The sequence below is a fragment of the Apteryx rowi genome, unplaced genomic scaffold (assembly GCF_003343035.1).
Source record: "Apteryx rowi isolate R43461 unplaced genomic scaffold, aptRow1 scaffold_132, whole genome shotgun sequence".
In the NCBI taxonomy this organism is placed as follows: Eukaryota; Metazoa; Chordata; class Aves; order Apterygiformes; family Apterygidae; genus Apteryx; species Apteryx rowi.
The window spans coordinates 1,561,122-1,577,526 of NW_020447553.1; the positions used below are offsets into that span (position 1 = coordinate 1,561,122).

The window sequence follows — 16,405 nt, forward strand, 5'->3', positions numbered from 1 at the left end:
TCACTTCCCTCGCTGAGGGCAGAAATAAGCCCCCTTCGGCCGCCCGCCCGCCCGCCCGCGGGGAGATGCCGGCAGGGAGCGAGCGGGCGGGCKGGCGCCGGGACGTGGCACACTCACCCCAAAGTGCTGATGAAGCCATTGACGGAGCCCTCGGCGTACAGGGAGACGATGTCCCCGACGTGCAAGAAACTCGACATCTCATTCATGATTGCCCTCGCCCCGGCGCGGCGCCTCTGCTTCCCCGAGTCACCTCCCGGCGCAGAAATCCAGCATGGGGCACGCGGGAAGCGGCGCTCCGGAGGCTTTTCCCACCCGCTCTCGCTCGCTCCGCAGCCGCCCGGCAGGCAGAGGCACACGCGCAACTTTTACATGTGCCGCGCAGGACGGGAGCCAAGGGAGCCCGGCAGCGGCGGGCTGGAGGGACGCGTGTGGCGCCGGCAGCGGGAGAGGGGGGGAGAGGCTCAATTAGAGGCTCGCAGGAGATCTGTCCGGCTGTCCGTGCCTCCGTCTCGCCTCGCACGGCTGTCTACCTGCAGCCAATGGAGAGCGATCAGGAAGTCCTGCTTGAAAAAAAAAAAGAAAAAAAAATGCAAATATTTTTGGCCTGGGAGGGGAACCGGAGCCGCTGGGGGGATGCCCAAAAAGAGGCCCCACCCTCCGCTCCCCGCCTCCCGCGCCGGGGGAGCGGGGCGCCGCGCACCCCAACGCCGTCGAGCGGCCCCCGGGGCGCAGGGTGGGCATCGCCCGCAGCCCGGCCCGGGAGGAAGCGGGCGCTTGCACCGCTCGCTGCTTCGGGAGCCGCTGAGGGCTCCGCTGGGCTCGCTCCCCGTCCGAGGTGGCCCCGGAGTCCCGCCGGCYCGCTGCCCTTGGCTGGGGCTYGTCRCCCGCCGGTGGCTTGGACTGGCACMGGGGCGCTCCCTTCCCCCGGGGCGCTTTGCCTGCGCGGAGGGGAAGGCAGGGGGCTGGAAGCAGCAGCCGGGGGATTGCAAAGCGACACTCGGTGTGCACCAACGGCAAGCRAAGGACGCAGCCCAGATGCGCCCCGTCCCCCTCCCGCAGGGACGAGCGGTGAAGCCGAGTCTCCCGGCTCCCGCTCCCTTGCTCCGACACCAGGCCAGGTGAACCAGCCCCTTCCCACCCCAGCACCTTTCCTGGGCACCGGCAGCCCGGCACTGCCAGCGCTTCTGCTCCTGCCATTCGCTTGCCCTGGCTCTGCAGTGGGACCAGGTGCCCTGGCTCTCCCATACCACAAAAACTTGCTCTTTTGCCAGCGTTTCCTCCCAGCCCCGGTTCAGGGATCCTGGGAAAYGGCACCACCTGGGCAGCCGGGGAAGCCTGGGCCAGGACAGAACGGCTCCCACTGGATTTTTCTGCCCCAGGCGAGCGCTTGCAGCAGGAAAGCTTCAGCCCAGCTGCCTCCTGCCGGCCCCRAGGCTCTCAGCCGACGCACTCCTCATTTGCCCCTTGCCACCCCTCCTGCCCCCCAGCACACCCAGCACAAGCCTCCCCTCTCCCATGGCTCTCCCAGGAAATGCATCAGCCTTTCCCAAGCTGCGATGCCATTTCAGCCGTCGTCTCCAGCCCCGTCCAAGGCCACGACCGGCACACAGAGCCCAGCACGCACAGGACGCCAGCATCCAACCTGCCCAAAGCAACGGGAGCCAAGAGCTGGGAGGGCTCTCGCTGGGACCCCGCGCACCCAAAGCATCCCCCGAGCTCGCCTGGTCCCCCCAGGCCAGAGGGACCCTTCCCTCAGGGACCCCGACGCAGCAGGTCGGAGCCRGGGGGAGGCTTTTGCAGGGGCAGTTTGCCTCTGCGGAGGTGGCTGTCACCGGCCGCTATCCGACAGGATGCCGGACTGCCCGGATGGCAGGTCCGACCTGCCTGGCAGCGCCTGTGCTCCCGATTTAACACCGGTGGGAAAGGACTGTATCCTCAGAGCATCTTCTGGACAGTGCAACTGCCCTAGTTCCGCACTTTAATTAAATTTCCCTGTTGTAAAAACAATATTGGAAGGGGAAAAAAAGTATGATGCTTTTTTGGATTGATTTCCCTCCTGTCCTCTTTTCTTGCAAACAAACACACAGGTTTTGGAATCTAAACCTTGCCCTAAATAGTGATTTTATTTTTTTTTTCCACTAGGAAACGGACAGGTCCCCTGGCAGAACAAAGGAAAAAAAAATTAGTGCAATTCCTCTGGGGGAGATGTGAATTCAGGTCCATCAGGATTAGCTGCATTTTCAGCACACGACAAATTTAGAAGCCTTTATCTCAGGGCAACAAAGGGGGAAAAGAAAAGATCATAAAGAAAAAAAACTCGCTGCTGCCAAAAGCAAATGAAGGTTTCAAAACAGGAGCTAAAAGAAAGGCCCCAGGGAACCCAAGACCAAAACTTCACGCACAGATCAGCTGCTCTGATCAAAGGCAGCAGCAGCATCTCAGCCAAGGGGCTCCCCCGGCTCCAGCACCCTCGTGCGCACGGCTGGGCCGCCGCGACCTCCCCGGTGCTGCCCGTCCCCCCGCGCCACCGAGGACGGCTCGCGATTGCGGAGCGTGCCGAGCRCCCTGCGGTAAAAATCATCTGGAAGCGCAAAAAAACATTGCGCTAAACAAACACGCGCCTGGCCTGACTTCTTCCACTCGGGAGAGGCGCACCAGCACGATGAACCCCCTCAAAGTCTCCTTCGAAGTCACAGCAGACCCTTTCCCCCACGCTCAGGCCGGCGGACACCGTGCTCAGCGGTCCCACGTGCCGGGATGAACATCCCGGCTCAGATACAGGGAAGTTGGGCAACCCGTAACGTTTCAGGGGAGCAACCCGGCCTGCCTATTCCGACCCCAGCACTGCACCCCGACCACCTATAAAACTGCACCTTGCTAGCCCACAGCTAGCGGCTTTTTCTATCAGAAAGCTGCATTTCAGTTGCTATCAGCTGCCTGCGATGCAGCCACGACCCGAGCTGTCATCGCCCCRGTGCACGAGTCCCCGCTGCCGCCCTGAACCGGCAGGGCCGTTTGCACGCAGACCCATGCACTGAAGCACTGCAGAGAGCCCGTGCCCCGAAAAGGAACCTGCAGCCCGCGAGCACATGCCACGGAGCAGCTCCTCGCCTTGGGATGCTCGCGGGAACGTGGGCCGGGCTCCCCCCTCGCGGCTCCCTGTGCCCTGCGGCTCAGGGGAGATAGAAGAGTTAAAAATAAGAGCATTTCCTTCCTTACCCCTTACTTTAAGCCACATGATAAATAAAAACTGGGAGTTTCTGCCTCCCGGAGAGGAAGCGGCTGCGGAGAGGAGGCCGGTGAGTCAGTACAGCAGCAGCCGTCCCCACGGCCCGGCCTTCGTCTCTGGCGGGGCCGAAGTCGCATTCCTTCCACATGCCGAAATCGCTCCTTTGCGGGCGGCCGCTCAAGCTGCGGGGCCACCTCCCCGCGCCAGCCCCGGCCCCCGGCCTCGTCCGCGGGATGCTCCCTTTGGCAAGGGCTCCCCCCCACCCACACCTCCCGCGCGCCTCTCCCGCCTTCGCCCTTGTCGCCGCTTGCTAAACCGACGGTGGCTGCAGGGTTTCGCATCCCCGCGGGCCGTGCTGGGACCTGCCGAAAGGCCGGCTGGGATTCCTAGCCCCCGAGCTGGCTGGAGCTTGAGTTTGTCCGGAGCAAAGTCCGGGAGCAAACGCGCACCGGTGAGCAAGGATGCCGGATGGACGCTCAAGGGAGCACGTCCCCACCACGGTCCGTCCCGGTTTGGGGGGCAGGACAGGCTGGAGGCACCCTGAGAGCATCCCAGCGCCGTCCCAGGTGCCCATCCGCAGGGATGCCGCTGTGGCAGCCCCGGTGCTCTCGCTCCCACTCTTGCGGGCGCTGCTCTTAGCCCGTCTTTTTGCTTTCCAACCAGGGCGCTGGGAGCATGACAGCACCTGCGACGGGCAAAGCGGCCCCAGCCTCGCTCAGGAATGCTCCCTGCAAGCTGTCACCATCTGGTACGGCCTGTCAGAGCCAGACCAAATCCCGGAGCCGTGGCCGGGAACGCAAGGGTGAAGCCGCCTGGAATGGGAAAGCAAAAAACAACTGCAGCCTCCTTTGTTCGAGGAGGCGGGAGGGAGACACTCGGGCCCTTGTGCGCGGAGCAGGGGCAGGGACGCGGGGCCRCTCTGCAGAAAAACTCGCATAAAAGGGGGATTCTTTGGCCGGGAGGCCCGTTTTCCCCCTCGTCCCGCTGCCTTCGGTTACCCCCTGACCCCGCTGCTGCCCACAGACGCGATACAAAGACCGGCCGGGCTCCGTACGGTGCTTTTCGTGCCACCACGCCGTCCTCCCACCCCAACCACCCCGCGGAGGCTGGACCGAGCCCAGGCCAGAGCTACTCRGGGGGAAAAAAAAGAGGAGGTTGTTTTGACCTTGTTCCTCCTCCCAGGTTAGGATTTCGGAGGAGCCACCCCTGGATAAAACYGCTCCTTGGGTGCAGGAGACGGTCAACCCTCGGCGAGCAGGGTTAACCCCCAAACCTGCTCTGCTCGAGCTGCAAACCCAAACCGAAGCCAGCTTCCCCCAGAGCAGTGTCCGGAAGGCGACCCGAGGTCCGCGGTGCGCGGGATGAAACCCCCGGGGTCACTTTATCAACCTCTGCTCACCCCTGCGGCGGCCGACCGTGCGGGACCGTCGCCGCGCGAGGGGGTCTCGCGGGAGCGGCCGCGCTCCCCTGAAATAGCTGTCAGACGAGATGACTTTGGCCCACATCCTCAAAGGTATTGAGGCGCTCGGTTACCTCGGAGGACCCGAGCCTCCGTCGCAGCCGAGCCGGCAGGAGCCGACCTAGGAGAGAGGGAAAACGCCTGCGCGGCGAGCCGAGGGGCCGGGCGGCCGCCCCGGGGACGGGCAGGGAGAGCGGCCGGAGCCCCGGCGAGGGCGGGCAGCCCCCGCTCCCACCCGGCCGCCCTCCCCGGGAAGGGTTAAGCGCGGTTAGCGCCGAAGACACTTTGTACTTGGGTTTAAAAATACAGCCAGTCCCCTGGCGGCTCGGCTCCGTGCARCTCGCAGGTATATTTCCACAGTCGAGCCAATAACCTTCCCCGAGGGAAATTTAGGCTTTTTATGATTAAAAGGGGAAAAAATAATAGTGGGGGATTAAATATAGTACAGAGCGAGAGAACAATTAGCAGTTGCCGTTAGCGACGCCGGGCCAGGTTTGGGACAAACGCCGCGGCCGCCCGGAGAGCGGCAAGGCCGGGGGAAGCAGCCCGAGCCGCTCTCCGACGGAGCRGAAACGGGCCGGCGCTCCGGGCAGGGAAGCGCTGGCGGTCCGTGGCCGAGCTGACCCGCCGGACGGCCCTCGGGAGCCCGGACCCGGCACGACCCCGACCCACGCGAGCAGCCTGCCAGGACCGGCTGCACCTAAGGGACACGGTTTTTCTGCATTAGTTTTTATCAAAAGCAAACGGCAACGTTTGCACAGGCTCAGAGCTTCCCTAGCAGGCAAACGCCGGTGAGCTGTTGGGTGGAGCTGGAGCTGCCGGCCGTACCCGCACCGTGGGCCGGGAGCGAGCGGGGAGCCCCATTCCCCATCCCTGCGGGTGCGTTGCCCAAGAGGTTTCTGCGTTGCACAACGCTCCCTCGCTCGGCTGGCTGCTGACCCACATCTTGTTCATCGCCTGCTTGCCGCGATCATGCCAACTTCTCCACGCGGTTGCACAACCGCTTTGCACCAGATCAGCTGGTTTGCTGCCCACCATCCACTACGTTCATGCCCACGTGAGAGCAGCGCTGACTGCTTTGCTGCCTCGGCCCCAAGGGCAGGCACAGATTTACACCCCGGGCAAGGCCTCTCTCTACTTCCTTGATCTCTCCTTACTCCTGTACATCAGGACAGGGACACAGACCAGWTGGCGTCCCATCAAGGGGAGGCTTTTCAAGAGCAGCCAGCAGCTCCAGAGCTACCTTGAGCACTTTGGAAACCAGATTACCTCTATCTGATGACTACAAGCTCGGCTGAATTCCYACCCCTTCACACTCACACCAGCATATCTCATCCCTCCGGAGAAATCCAGAGAAACGTGCCACAAACCGTGCTCCAGCACGGAGCTAACACAGCCTCCTCTTTCAGTAGCTCTTYTGGAGATTGATGACCACGCCAAGCAGCACTTCCTCTGCCTCCAAGTGGACCACGCGGGTCCTGCTGCCTGGCTTGCGGTCAACRCGCAGCACTGAATGAACGACACAGCTTATCGGAGAGCGGACGGAAGCGCGCTCCAGCTTCGGGCGGGCACRGTGCCCACCTCCGCGCGCTGCCAATGGTGGGACGGGCTCCAGCTCCATCCCGCTGTGCCAGGGAAAGGAATGATCTGATGGTCGGCACGGGGGGAGCAAAAGGTTAAAGCTAGCAGGGGAGAGGGGCCAATTTTAAACAGGGAGCCACAGGCACTACGGCACTCAGTCCAGCTCCTCTTGCATTGGGTCCGACCTGAAGGATGCAGGGACTCGTGGGTTGGTCACGGAGAGCAGATGGGACAGAGCAAAGAGGAACCGGCTTCCCGTTACAGACCTCTCCCAGCCTGGCCTCCATTTCTSCCTGTGAAGTTGCATATAAAATGGCTGATCCGAGTTTCTTGCCTCCTCTCCAGCTTTTTGAGACAAGTTGGTGCCAAGCAGCCTAATTACAGCCTTCGCCGAGATAACCACACGCTTTGCTGCCTGACGAGAGGCTGGGTTGGGACTCGAGCCAGCTGCCGCCCCGTCCGGGCCGGGCCACCACCCCCCCCGGCTCTCCCCCATCACATCGGTCACTCGGGGGGGGACGAGCAGACCCTGCTTCCCTCCAGCGGCGGGGTGCGGAGAACCGGAGCATCCAAGCCGCCCTGCCCGTGGGAGCCTGGCCTCCGCTCGGAGTCGGTTTTACAGGCTCGCTTAAGGAAAGACACTGCGAGAGCGACCGGGCTGCCGTGCTGCTTTTACAGCTCTGAGATCAAATGAGATGCTYGGGGCAAGCTCAGGGATGGGAAGGAGCTCGGGGAGATCCCTGCTGCCCCGGGATRTGACCCCATCCCTGCTCTGCGCAGCACGGAGGCGCCGGGCGCAGGCTGCGGCAGCGGGTTGCGGACTAGCCGCTGCGCTGGAAACCGGGACAGGTTTTGCGCGTGCAAATGCCGCAGGAGCCGGCTCCACACCCCAGGGCTCCCCTTGGCCGCAGGGCCGACCCAGGGCCCGCGGGCACCCCGGCACGGGAGGTCCCCAGGAGGGCTCCTCAGCCTCCGTGCCCTCAAACGCGGGCTCCCACGGGCACCGCACCAGGAGCCGAGCTCTGCCCGTGCCCCGAGCAGAGGCACCGCGCGCTGCCAGAGCTAAACCCACCAAGGGGCAGGGGGCATCTGCAGGGAGCAGAAAACCTTCAGCAGGGAGCGAGGGACACGACTGGGAAGAGAGAGAGACACCCCAGGAGCAGCCAGCACCCAAGGCACCACGCCAGGCTACAAACCGCAGCCTGGACTTCCACTCCAGCAGGGACCGGTCTGCAGGGCAGAGGCTTGGACACAAGCCCCAAAAGCCCTCAGAGCCCAGCCCTGCTCAGAGGTGGGGGAGCAGCTTTCCCAGCCCCCATCTCACGTGGATGTGCCCCAGCACGGCAAGACCCAAATGCACCAGCAGCTTCAGAAACAGCAGCGTCAGAGCCCTGCAGAGCCGCAGGGCGAGCACTTACAGTTCAGGCACCTGCTGCTGCCTCCTCCTCRCCGAGGGCCCGGCGCTGCACACCCCCATCTGCCCCAGAGCAGCAGCATCCAGCCCCTGCAGAAGGAAACCACCAGCCCCACGGGAAATCCCTCCTCTTAAAGGAATTTTACCTGCAAGGAATTGCACCTGCAATTAAAGGGCCAAGGGCGCGGGGTGGGTCTCGCCCTCCCACCCGGGCACTGCTGCACCCACGGTGTGAGCTCTGGGCTCCCTCCTGCCGCGAGTTGGCTCTGCAAGGAGAGCAGGGCAAGATCAGGTGTGTGGTAACGATGCCTCATTTAACACCTTTCTGCCATCACGGCATGGATGTCACKCAGGTGAGTGGAGAGATCCTCCCTCCTAAACTGACCTCATCGTGGCTGAGGGAGGAAAAGAGGCCACGTGCTGACACCAGCAGGAATTATCCTGCATGGCTTTACAGTGGACAAATCCTCCCAGTGAGTCCAAAAGTCACTGGGGAGGAAACGGCCCAGATGACGGGAGGATTTATAATAACCAGGCTGTGACTGGACTGTGCTCCAGTTCTGCAAACAACTGGATACCAGGAGATATCAGCTGTAGAGTGGGTGCAACTGCTGTCTGGGAGGTTCTTCTGAATGGATTAAACACGTTTTCCAGGTGTGAGCCAGCAAGAGCCGATCCCAGCTGGAGCAGGAGAAAGCCCTGCATCCATCTGGACCCACTGTGAGTGGCGCAGCGCAGACATGCACCCGGCGGCACAGCCTGACGTCCTGCAGCAGGATACGTGCAGAGCCGAAGCCCTGGTGCCGGGCGATCGGGGCGCTCTTCCTTCGGCTGAGTCACGCGGCTGTGCCAGGGCGGTTCGTTAGCCAGCTTCCACCACCAGCGAGGAATGCACTGAACAAAGACCCAAAATCCCTGTTTGCTGTGGAAGGAAGAGTTAGTCACGCTTGTGCACCGYGCTGCTGAGTCACCCAGGAGCCTGGGATAAGGGACTGGCGAGAGCGGGAGCGACTGTTTACTGCCTGTACATGTAAATCAATCAGGAGGTTCTGACGACGCTATAAACCAAGACAGTTGCAAGCTAGGAGGGAGGAAGAATAGACRTCTGCAGTTTATAGCTGTTAAAGAAAAGAAAAAGAAACTATAGAGAGTGTTTTATTTGCAGGACTAGAGCTGGTTTTAAAAAATTATAGGTAACATTATATTGCATTTTATATACCACCGTCAGGCCCCAAAAGCTCTTTTACATGCTGCGGCAGACACGGCTCCTTCCCACCCGATTCAGAGCAGCAGCTGGGCCGTGATTGCTGAAGACATCAGCAACGTAGCTGGGGCTGGGCTGGCAGCAGCGCCTTGGTGGTTGTGAAAAGCCAGCTGCAACTAGAGGGCTCGTGGCTTGAAAACTGTCCGGGCCGTCCCAAAACTGATGTGCCCAGGAAAAATGCTAGTTTAGTGCAGCTAATGAAAAGGCTGCAGAGGCAGGATGCAATTGCCTGGTTGGACTTTTAAACCGGGACACAAAGCGTGCTCGTGCTGGTAAAGCGGAGTTTTCTTTATCATGGGTGCCAGCTGGATGCCTAACATCTAACTTTAACAGCAAAGACCCAGGTCTCCAGTGACTAATGTTTCCTTTGATCAGAATCGCAGATCTTGCTTGCAAAGTGCTCCAGCGCTGCTGGGAGGGAGGAGCGCGACCGCCCCGGCCGAGGAGCGCGCAGCCGCCCCGCTGCACCCCAGCAGCGACTCGTCCCCAAGCCCGGCGCAGGGTGCAGCTTGCTGAAACGCCACGCTGGATTTTTCCAGAGCGGCCGGGCCGCCGGTTTTGCTCCTCGTCCAGGTCAGGAGCGTCTCTGGGGCTCTGCCGGCAGTGCAGCGGGGTTTCCCRGGGCTCCGCTGCTTCGCTAGGAGCCCGAGGCGTCGTTCTGGGAGGTCCAGGGGTGGGTGCAAACAGCAAATAGGTGCAACGACAGGCTACGTCCACAGAGGGATTCAAATCACTTCTGAATATAAAACAGGAATTATATCTGCTTATAAAAGTAGCAGTTGCTCCTATTATGGGCAAGCCCGGAGAACCGGTCAGCGCATGACACGAGAATTTCCTACCCACGAGCTGCCTCAGCCGCTTGCCTCCGGAGTTTGAATTATTTCTCATTCGATGCACAAGATGAAGGATTTTCTCGAAAATAGAGTCTTTGTTTCACAAACATTTCTCCCATCTGGTCTGGGGCTCTAAGCGCTCTTTGTTGATTAAATTACAATTTCTTTCACGGCCAGTGAGATACCATCAGCTGAGAGATATGACTGTTGAGGTCTGCCTGAACTGCTAAGGAAGAATATCTTTCTATGAGGATGCCCTGCAAGGAGGAAATGCTGCATGTTAGAGAATAGACTTGTTTTTGAAAAATACCAGGCTACATCCTTAGCGGTTTTGAATTTGGGGCACAGATTGTCTAGTTGTTCTGTGATTTTAGAGCACCTGAAATAATGGGATCTTAGGCTGGAGGCGATCTCCTAGAATCTCCTAGCCMCCATCCTAACACAAATGGGTCGCAACAAAAAATAAATCAGTGTGAGTCCACAGAAGCCAGCAGAGCTCTATCCATTTTACAGGCTGAAGATCCAGATGAATATTTCATTTAAAACATTCTACTATGTTGRCTCACATCATTGTAATATCCGAGTGCCTCGCATTTGTAATGCAACTTTACAACAGCTTTATGGGACCTGGAAATCTCAGACTGAAAGTTATTTTAGGCACAAACCATCTATTTTACTCTGTGCTCATGCAGCAGCTTGCACAAAGGAGCCTTCATCCAGGACTGGGGCTTCTTGGTGGCACGGTAAGACACATAATGAGCCGAGTGACACCACGCGTCTCAGGGCAAGTCTGCCCTGGAAGCGCAGGGCGGCACAGGAAATTGGACTGAGCCTCTCGGAGCCGGAGCGGTCCCACTGGCCCATCCATCTTTGCAATTGGCAGAGCTGCGGTGGTTATAACGCTCCAGGGTTGGATCATCTTCTCCCATCAGCACGCAGGAAAATAACGAGGTGTGCGGAGGCTTGTGTATCTCGCGCAATTTGTGAGCATCCTGGCTTGCTCTGGCACCACACCAGTATTTGTAAGCAGCATTCTTAAAATACATCGAACAGGATGTGGGAGCATCACGTGAACCTGCAGCTCCTTCTCAAGGAGATGGGCCCAGCTCTGCCCTCACAGGGGAGAGCGAAATCACTTACTGGGTTTGTTATTCCACCCTGGACCAAACGAGGACGGCTTGGTGCAGGCACCGGCTGCCTCCCTGCATCTCCGCTTCCCACCCGCGCAGCGAGCGGCAGTAGCGCTGCCCTGCGCCGCAGGCATGAAGAGCGCAACCACGCCGACGAGGGGAGCTCGGACACTGCGYGGAAATGACTTTGTCACCTTTGCCAGACCTGGCTCACCAGGCAAGTCCAGCTGCTTCCCAAAGAGGTGTGCGCAACCCTGAAACGAGTGGCTATAAAGTGACTCAGCCAAGGCCAACCCTTCCTCCTAACACTTTCTAGCCTGGCACTGGTGTTTGACATATGACCTGGCAGAGGGAGATTGCTAATAATACCTAGGTTTTATATAGCGCTTTTCTTTGGGAGATCTCAGAGCGATTTACACAGAAATCTAGTCTATTTGGAGCTCAAGGGCTCTAGGGACACCTCACGGACACAGACTTTTGTACCCAGGAAGGCAATGTGGAAAGGGGCTATTGCTATTTGCTGCCACGATAGTTCTGCTAAACCAACCTAGCAAAGAAGGTGCTGATGGCTCCAGYTATTTTGCCCTTGTTAGGGTCCAGAGTAAACATCCTAGAAGTAAATGGGGCCGGGGGTTCATTTCTTTCACAGCCATTGCTTCAATTYGGTCATGAAAGCCTAGACGCTACAGCCCCATTTTGTGATGAGCCCCCGAGACCAGCGGGACCGTGTCCGYGGAAAGCAGCCCGGTGGCTGGGAGCCCCTCGTGCCGCGCCAGGCCCTGTCCCCTCGCGAGAGCACCAAGCTCCGGCACCACGGCCAAAGCAGACGTGCGGCTCCCTGGTGCCCGGCCCTCCGGGGAAGTCCGGGAAGGGAACGAGCGCGGCCCCACGCGCCGGGGCCCRCTCAGAAATCGCCCCGAGCCCCGCAGAGGAACGCCTCGGGAGACCGCGCGTACACTGCCGGCTTTGTCTCCGGCAGGTCGGCTGGGTGTGTGCTTCCTGGCATACAATTCCCAGATTAGCAGGAGCCGGGCTGCCAGCAGCTCCGCCGGCCCCGCTCACACGGCCGGACCGGGAASGAGCCGGGAACCGCCGCCTGAGGTCACCGGTTGAAGCGCCCGGCGCTGCCGAACGGTTCGGGGCGGAAGCAGGGGGTGAGACGAAGCCGGGCCGCGTGCACGGGAGCCGCCGCGCTCCGCGGGCAGAGGCATCGGCGGGAGCCGCCCGGAGCGGGCGAGCCCGCCTGGGGCCGGATGGGGGATGCCCGGAGCGCCAGGGGATTGGGACACGTCTCTTCCCAGGCGCCCGCGGGCAGAACGGAGGGGCAGGGCGGCGTTTCTCCAGCGCGGAGGGGTCAGCCGCCCCGCCGCAGCCCTTCTCCGCCACCCCGGTGAGAGGTCCRCTTTGCCTCCCAGCCCCGCCGCCGGGGACGGAGACCACCGCAGGCCAAGCCGGACCCGGGACCTCGCGTCTCCTTTTGCACTGGGTGGGGAACAGAGGCAGGGACCTGTCTCTTCTCACCCCCAAAATAATAATTAAAAAAAGCTTAAAAACCTGAGAGAATAATTAATGTGGAGAACATGAAAAGAAGGAGAGGCGGAGAAAAGGAGGAGGAAAAATAATTCAACACAGAACTGTTTAATAAGAGAAAGGGAAGAATCAGAGGGAGAAGCAAGCACAAGCTATTCACATTAAATGCTTAATCTAAACAAATTCAAACCAAACCGAGGCCATGCCAGTCAGTCCAGTGAGACTTATAGCTCCTTCTCCATGGAACAGGAAGGGGAGAAACGAGGGAATCATGGTACGTTCATTAAAGAGAACCATGGGAAAGCAGAAGAAAAAGCTGGAGCTGAAGGGCTGTCAGGGCGCAGACAGCACCGCGGCGGGGAGCGAAGGAGAAGCGCCGCTCTCTCCTCCGGGCAGGGTGCCGGGGGGCCGCCGACGCGGGGCAACCCGCCGGGGGCTGCTCCCCCATCTCTCCGAGGAGCGGGATCTAGGGATGGAGGGAAGGATGCGCCTTAGCGAGCGAAGCAGCCAACGCAGCGCGGCACTGCCTGCGGGCAGACCTGCTGTCGGGACCCTCGCTCCACGGCCTGACCGGGCTCCTGATGGCGTCCCCGTGCCCCGAAACGGGCTCTTTCCTTTCCGCTACCTGCAGCTGCTGGGGATGTATGGGAATTYGGGTGCCTCTGGCATCTCTCAGCRCTGGAGCGCACGAGACSTGGACCCAGGCTGGCACATTAGCASGAAGCGAGGTTGCTCCRACATCCTCCTCCTGCTTGCTCTGCTCCTCCCTGGAGCCCTCCAGCCTCCAGCCCCATTTACTGCCTCGGAGAAGCCGGACACCAGCACCTCGCCGCCGACCTCCAGGCCTGCGGGAGCTGCGCCAGGCATGTCCCTGCCTTTATCTGCCCCTGAAGACCGCGCTTATGAATCGGCCTCTGTTTGCAGACGCCTGCTCGGAGGCTGAAAGGAGCTACTGTGCCGGCTCTCGGCACGGGACCCGCTCCCTACAGCTCCTAGCAGCCGGGCTCGGATGGAGCAGGACGGAGAGCCCCAGGCATCCCCGTCAGACTCCAGGTGCCTTCCTAAACGCTCGAAATCTGTGCCTGCCCACGCACTGCAGAGCGAGGTGGCGGTGGAAAGAGCCAAGCAAGGAGGAAAAAAAGCCCAACCAAGCAAACAATTCGCTAAAGCTCCTGGCCTGCAACGGTGTGAGACAAAGAAACCGCCTCCACACGCAGTTTTCCATTGATATTTGGGAGTTTCCCATCCCCCCGTTGCAGCTACCGAAGAAAAGACAATACAACTTGTCTTTGCACGAGGGGGAAGACAGGAGGTTGCAATGKGACCCCCGCGCACCCGTACCCGCCGGGCAGCGAGGGCGCGCAGCCCCCAGCCCTGCGGAGCGCAGCACCCCCTTCCCCGCCTCCCAGACACGCTCTTCCTGAGCACGGAGCGGAGGAAGTAGCTTTTTCCTCTCTCCCGGGCTGTCCCTGGCCTCGGGAGGCGCGTGCTGGTGTTCGGCTGCCCTTGTCTCACGCTCGCACCAAGCTCAGGCGATAGGAGCGATAAGTAACGCGCGGATCTGCCTCTGCAGAGTGAGGCTTGAAAACTCCCTGCGTTTCCGCCTCGTGATGATTGAGGGTTTCCTTAGCYGGTTGTTCGGTACTGCCCAGAGCCGTTGCCAGCCTGGATTTCAGARGCATTTAGAAACGGGGCACTGATCCGTGCTGTGCTCTGGAAGTGAACAGTTAGTACCCAAACCATGTGCAAAAGGAGAAACTGAGGCAGAGAATGTAGAGCCAGACTTCTCAAAGGCAGAGACTTCGAACAAGCTCCTTAATAAACCACCTTTCTGAAAGGGGCTGGATTTCTGCAGAAATCACCTACTCTACCACAACGGATTTATAGGCCTGACACCAAGCAATTTTAAAYATACAGGCCAAAGTGTCTTGACCATGGTCCCACAAAGATTTGGTGGAGGATGCAGAAATACAGCCCCAGTGTCTGCCCCTGCTGAGCCCAGAGCACACTCCAGGTGTGAGCTGGTGCAGGAGCTCCAGGTGACAACCAGCAACCCAGCAGCCAGAACATGCCGTGGTGGCACTTGGCTCTAGGAGAGACATCCCATGTCAGTGTATCAGTGGTGTTTTTCTCTTCCAGACTGACCTCAGCCTTCTCTGGGGGTTYCTGCGCCATTTGCTCCCAGCTCTACCTGGCTTCTCCCGAAGTAGCCAATGGTTTCTTCTGCTCTGTTTTCAGGAAACCTTGGTTGGAGAAAGAAGTATGTCAAAGACAGTCACCTCTGTGTATTAAGGCAAATTGGAATAACACTCTGAACGTGTCCTCAGAGCCAGGAAACCACCGCAGACATTAACAGCTTGGCAACGTCACCATAGACCTGCAGGAGCTTATCAGCAGGTTGTCCCAACCTTTTTGCCTGCAGAAGGGTTTGCTAGCATGTTTGACYGCTTTCTGTGGCCAAGGATCTGAGAATTTTCTTGGGGTACTCGCAGGAGCCCTGTGCCTCAGGACTCACTCAGATGCACCAGGATGTAATGGGTTAGTTTTTTTAACTTGATTAGGGAAAAAATCAAGGAGACCATGGTTTGCTTCCAAGAAGGAAGGGATAGGAGTTCCATTATTTATCAACGGTCAAACATCAATGGGCAAAGCCGATCCACTTCAAATCCAATGGGCAAGGTTGAAAAGGAGGTGGGTTTATGAGTCTCTTCCCTCCCCACTTGCTGGGAGTCCATACGATGACACTCRGACCGCACACACAAATTTATCAGCCCTCTGATAGATATTTGCAGTTGCAGAACCCCCTCTCTTCCTGTATTTATACAGCAAACTATCAGAAAGTGTATTTATAAGTTATTTCGTTCTAACCAGATTACAGCTTGACAGCTCTTCCACTGGCTGAAAAACACAAGCTGGTTTAGGCTGGGTTCTTCAGACACAGCAACCAGCCTGTTTGATTAATGTCTAACATGCTCCAATAGCTATTACAGGAACAAGGCCTAGATCTGTTGGCTTTTTTAATCAATTTGATAAATCTGGTGAATGTGAGAAGCGCTTTGCCTGGAGCCTCATATTCTCTCTTCATCCAGAGCCCAGAGACAGCACAGCTGCAATAAACTGAGCGTGGAGACATCCTGCTCCGCGGCCTCAGCGCGGCACAGGGCTTTGCAGAGGTCTGGGTGTCTGAGCTCCGAGTTCGGCCCCAGAGCCGCTGGCACTGCCGCTGCCTGCATCCTCCCACAGCCTCACCCTGCCCAGCTGGAAAAGGCACCTCGCAACACCCAGGAACCCCCGGAAGGGRCCGGCAGGGAATTCTGAGGGTAAAACCTGACGGACAACAGAGGTTTTGCTGTTCCGTTTTGCAGTTTCTATATTGGAGAAGCCCTGGAGAGCCGTCACGCCCAGCGCCCTGCTGGGCTGGGTGCTGCAGACACCAGCATCCAGCTCCCTCCTGCCTGTCACGGGACCAGCGGGGCTGCTCGACTTCAGAGCAAGAAGGGGAGCRGAGAGCAGCTTTCCCTTAGTCACATCCTCTGGACAGTTAAGCAACGCTGCGGTGAGCCGGACGGAGATGTGGGCGGCAAGTGCACGCTGCTGCACTCTGCCGGCCCCGGTCCCGCGTCTGGACTGTGCAGCCCACCGTCCAGTCGCACTGCAGCGACTTTCGAGCAGGAAGGTCTCAGCTGGGTTCGAGTCTCGTTGCTGCCAAGAGCCGGCAGCAGGCGACTCCGATCACCCCCCCCCCCAACGCATGCTATGCTGTTTTGTCCACTGTGGGATATTTAGACCGAATACGTAGGCTGAGAGAAAACTTGTTTGGCCCACGCGGATTTGGTGCACCGGTTCGGGGTGCCCCATCCTCCTGCACYCGCTGCCCCCTGCTCCCCACGGCCTGGACCCAGGCCTGGGGCAGGGAGCCAGCGTGGCAAGGCTTGCATGGGTGTTCCCACCGCCCGGCTGGGTTA

General features: G+C 59.6%; 1 protein-coding gene and 1 long non-coding RNA gene across 16 annotated transcripts in view; both read right to left on the reverse strand.

Moving 5' to 3' along the window:
* ITPR3 (inositol 1,4,5-trisphosphate receptor type 3) overlaps window positions 1-512 on the reverse strand; it is a 44,360-nt gene extending 43,848 nt beyond the window's left edge. For both annotated transcript variants that reach the window (XM_026056665.1, XM_026056664.1), the window contains exon 1: window positions 118-512. In XM_026056665.1, coding sequence (XP_025912450.1) covers window positions 118-206 — 89 coding nt within the window. In that variant the 5' untranslated portion in view covers window positions 207-512. The remainder of the gene's footprint in view (window positions 1-117) is intronic.
* An 8,350-nt stretch (window positions 513-8,862) lies between these two features.
* LOC112961415 overlaps window positions 8,863-16,405 on the reverse strand; it is a 45,127-nt gene continuing 37,584 nt past the window's right edge. For 13 of the 14 annotated variants that reach the window (XR_003252015.1, XR_003252013.1, XR_003252014.1 and 10 more), the window contains one exon: window positions 12,530-14,683. This is a non-coding gene — a long non-coding RNA (uncharacterized LOC112961415). Of the gene's footprint in view, window positions 10,038-12,529; window positions 14,684-16,405 lie in introns of those variants that run through there. The other variant, XR_003252012.1, reaches the window with a different exon arrangement.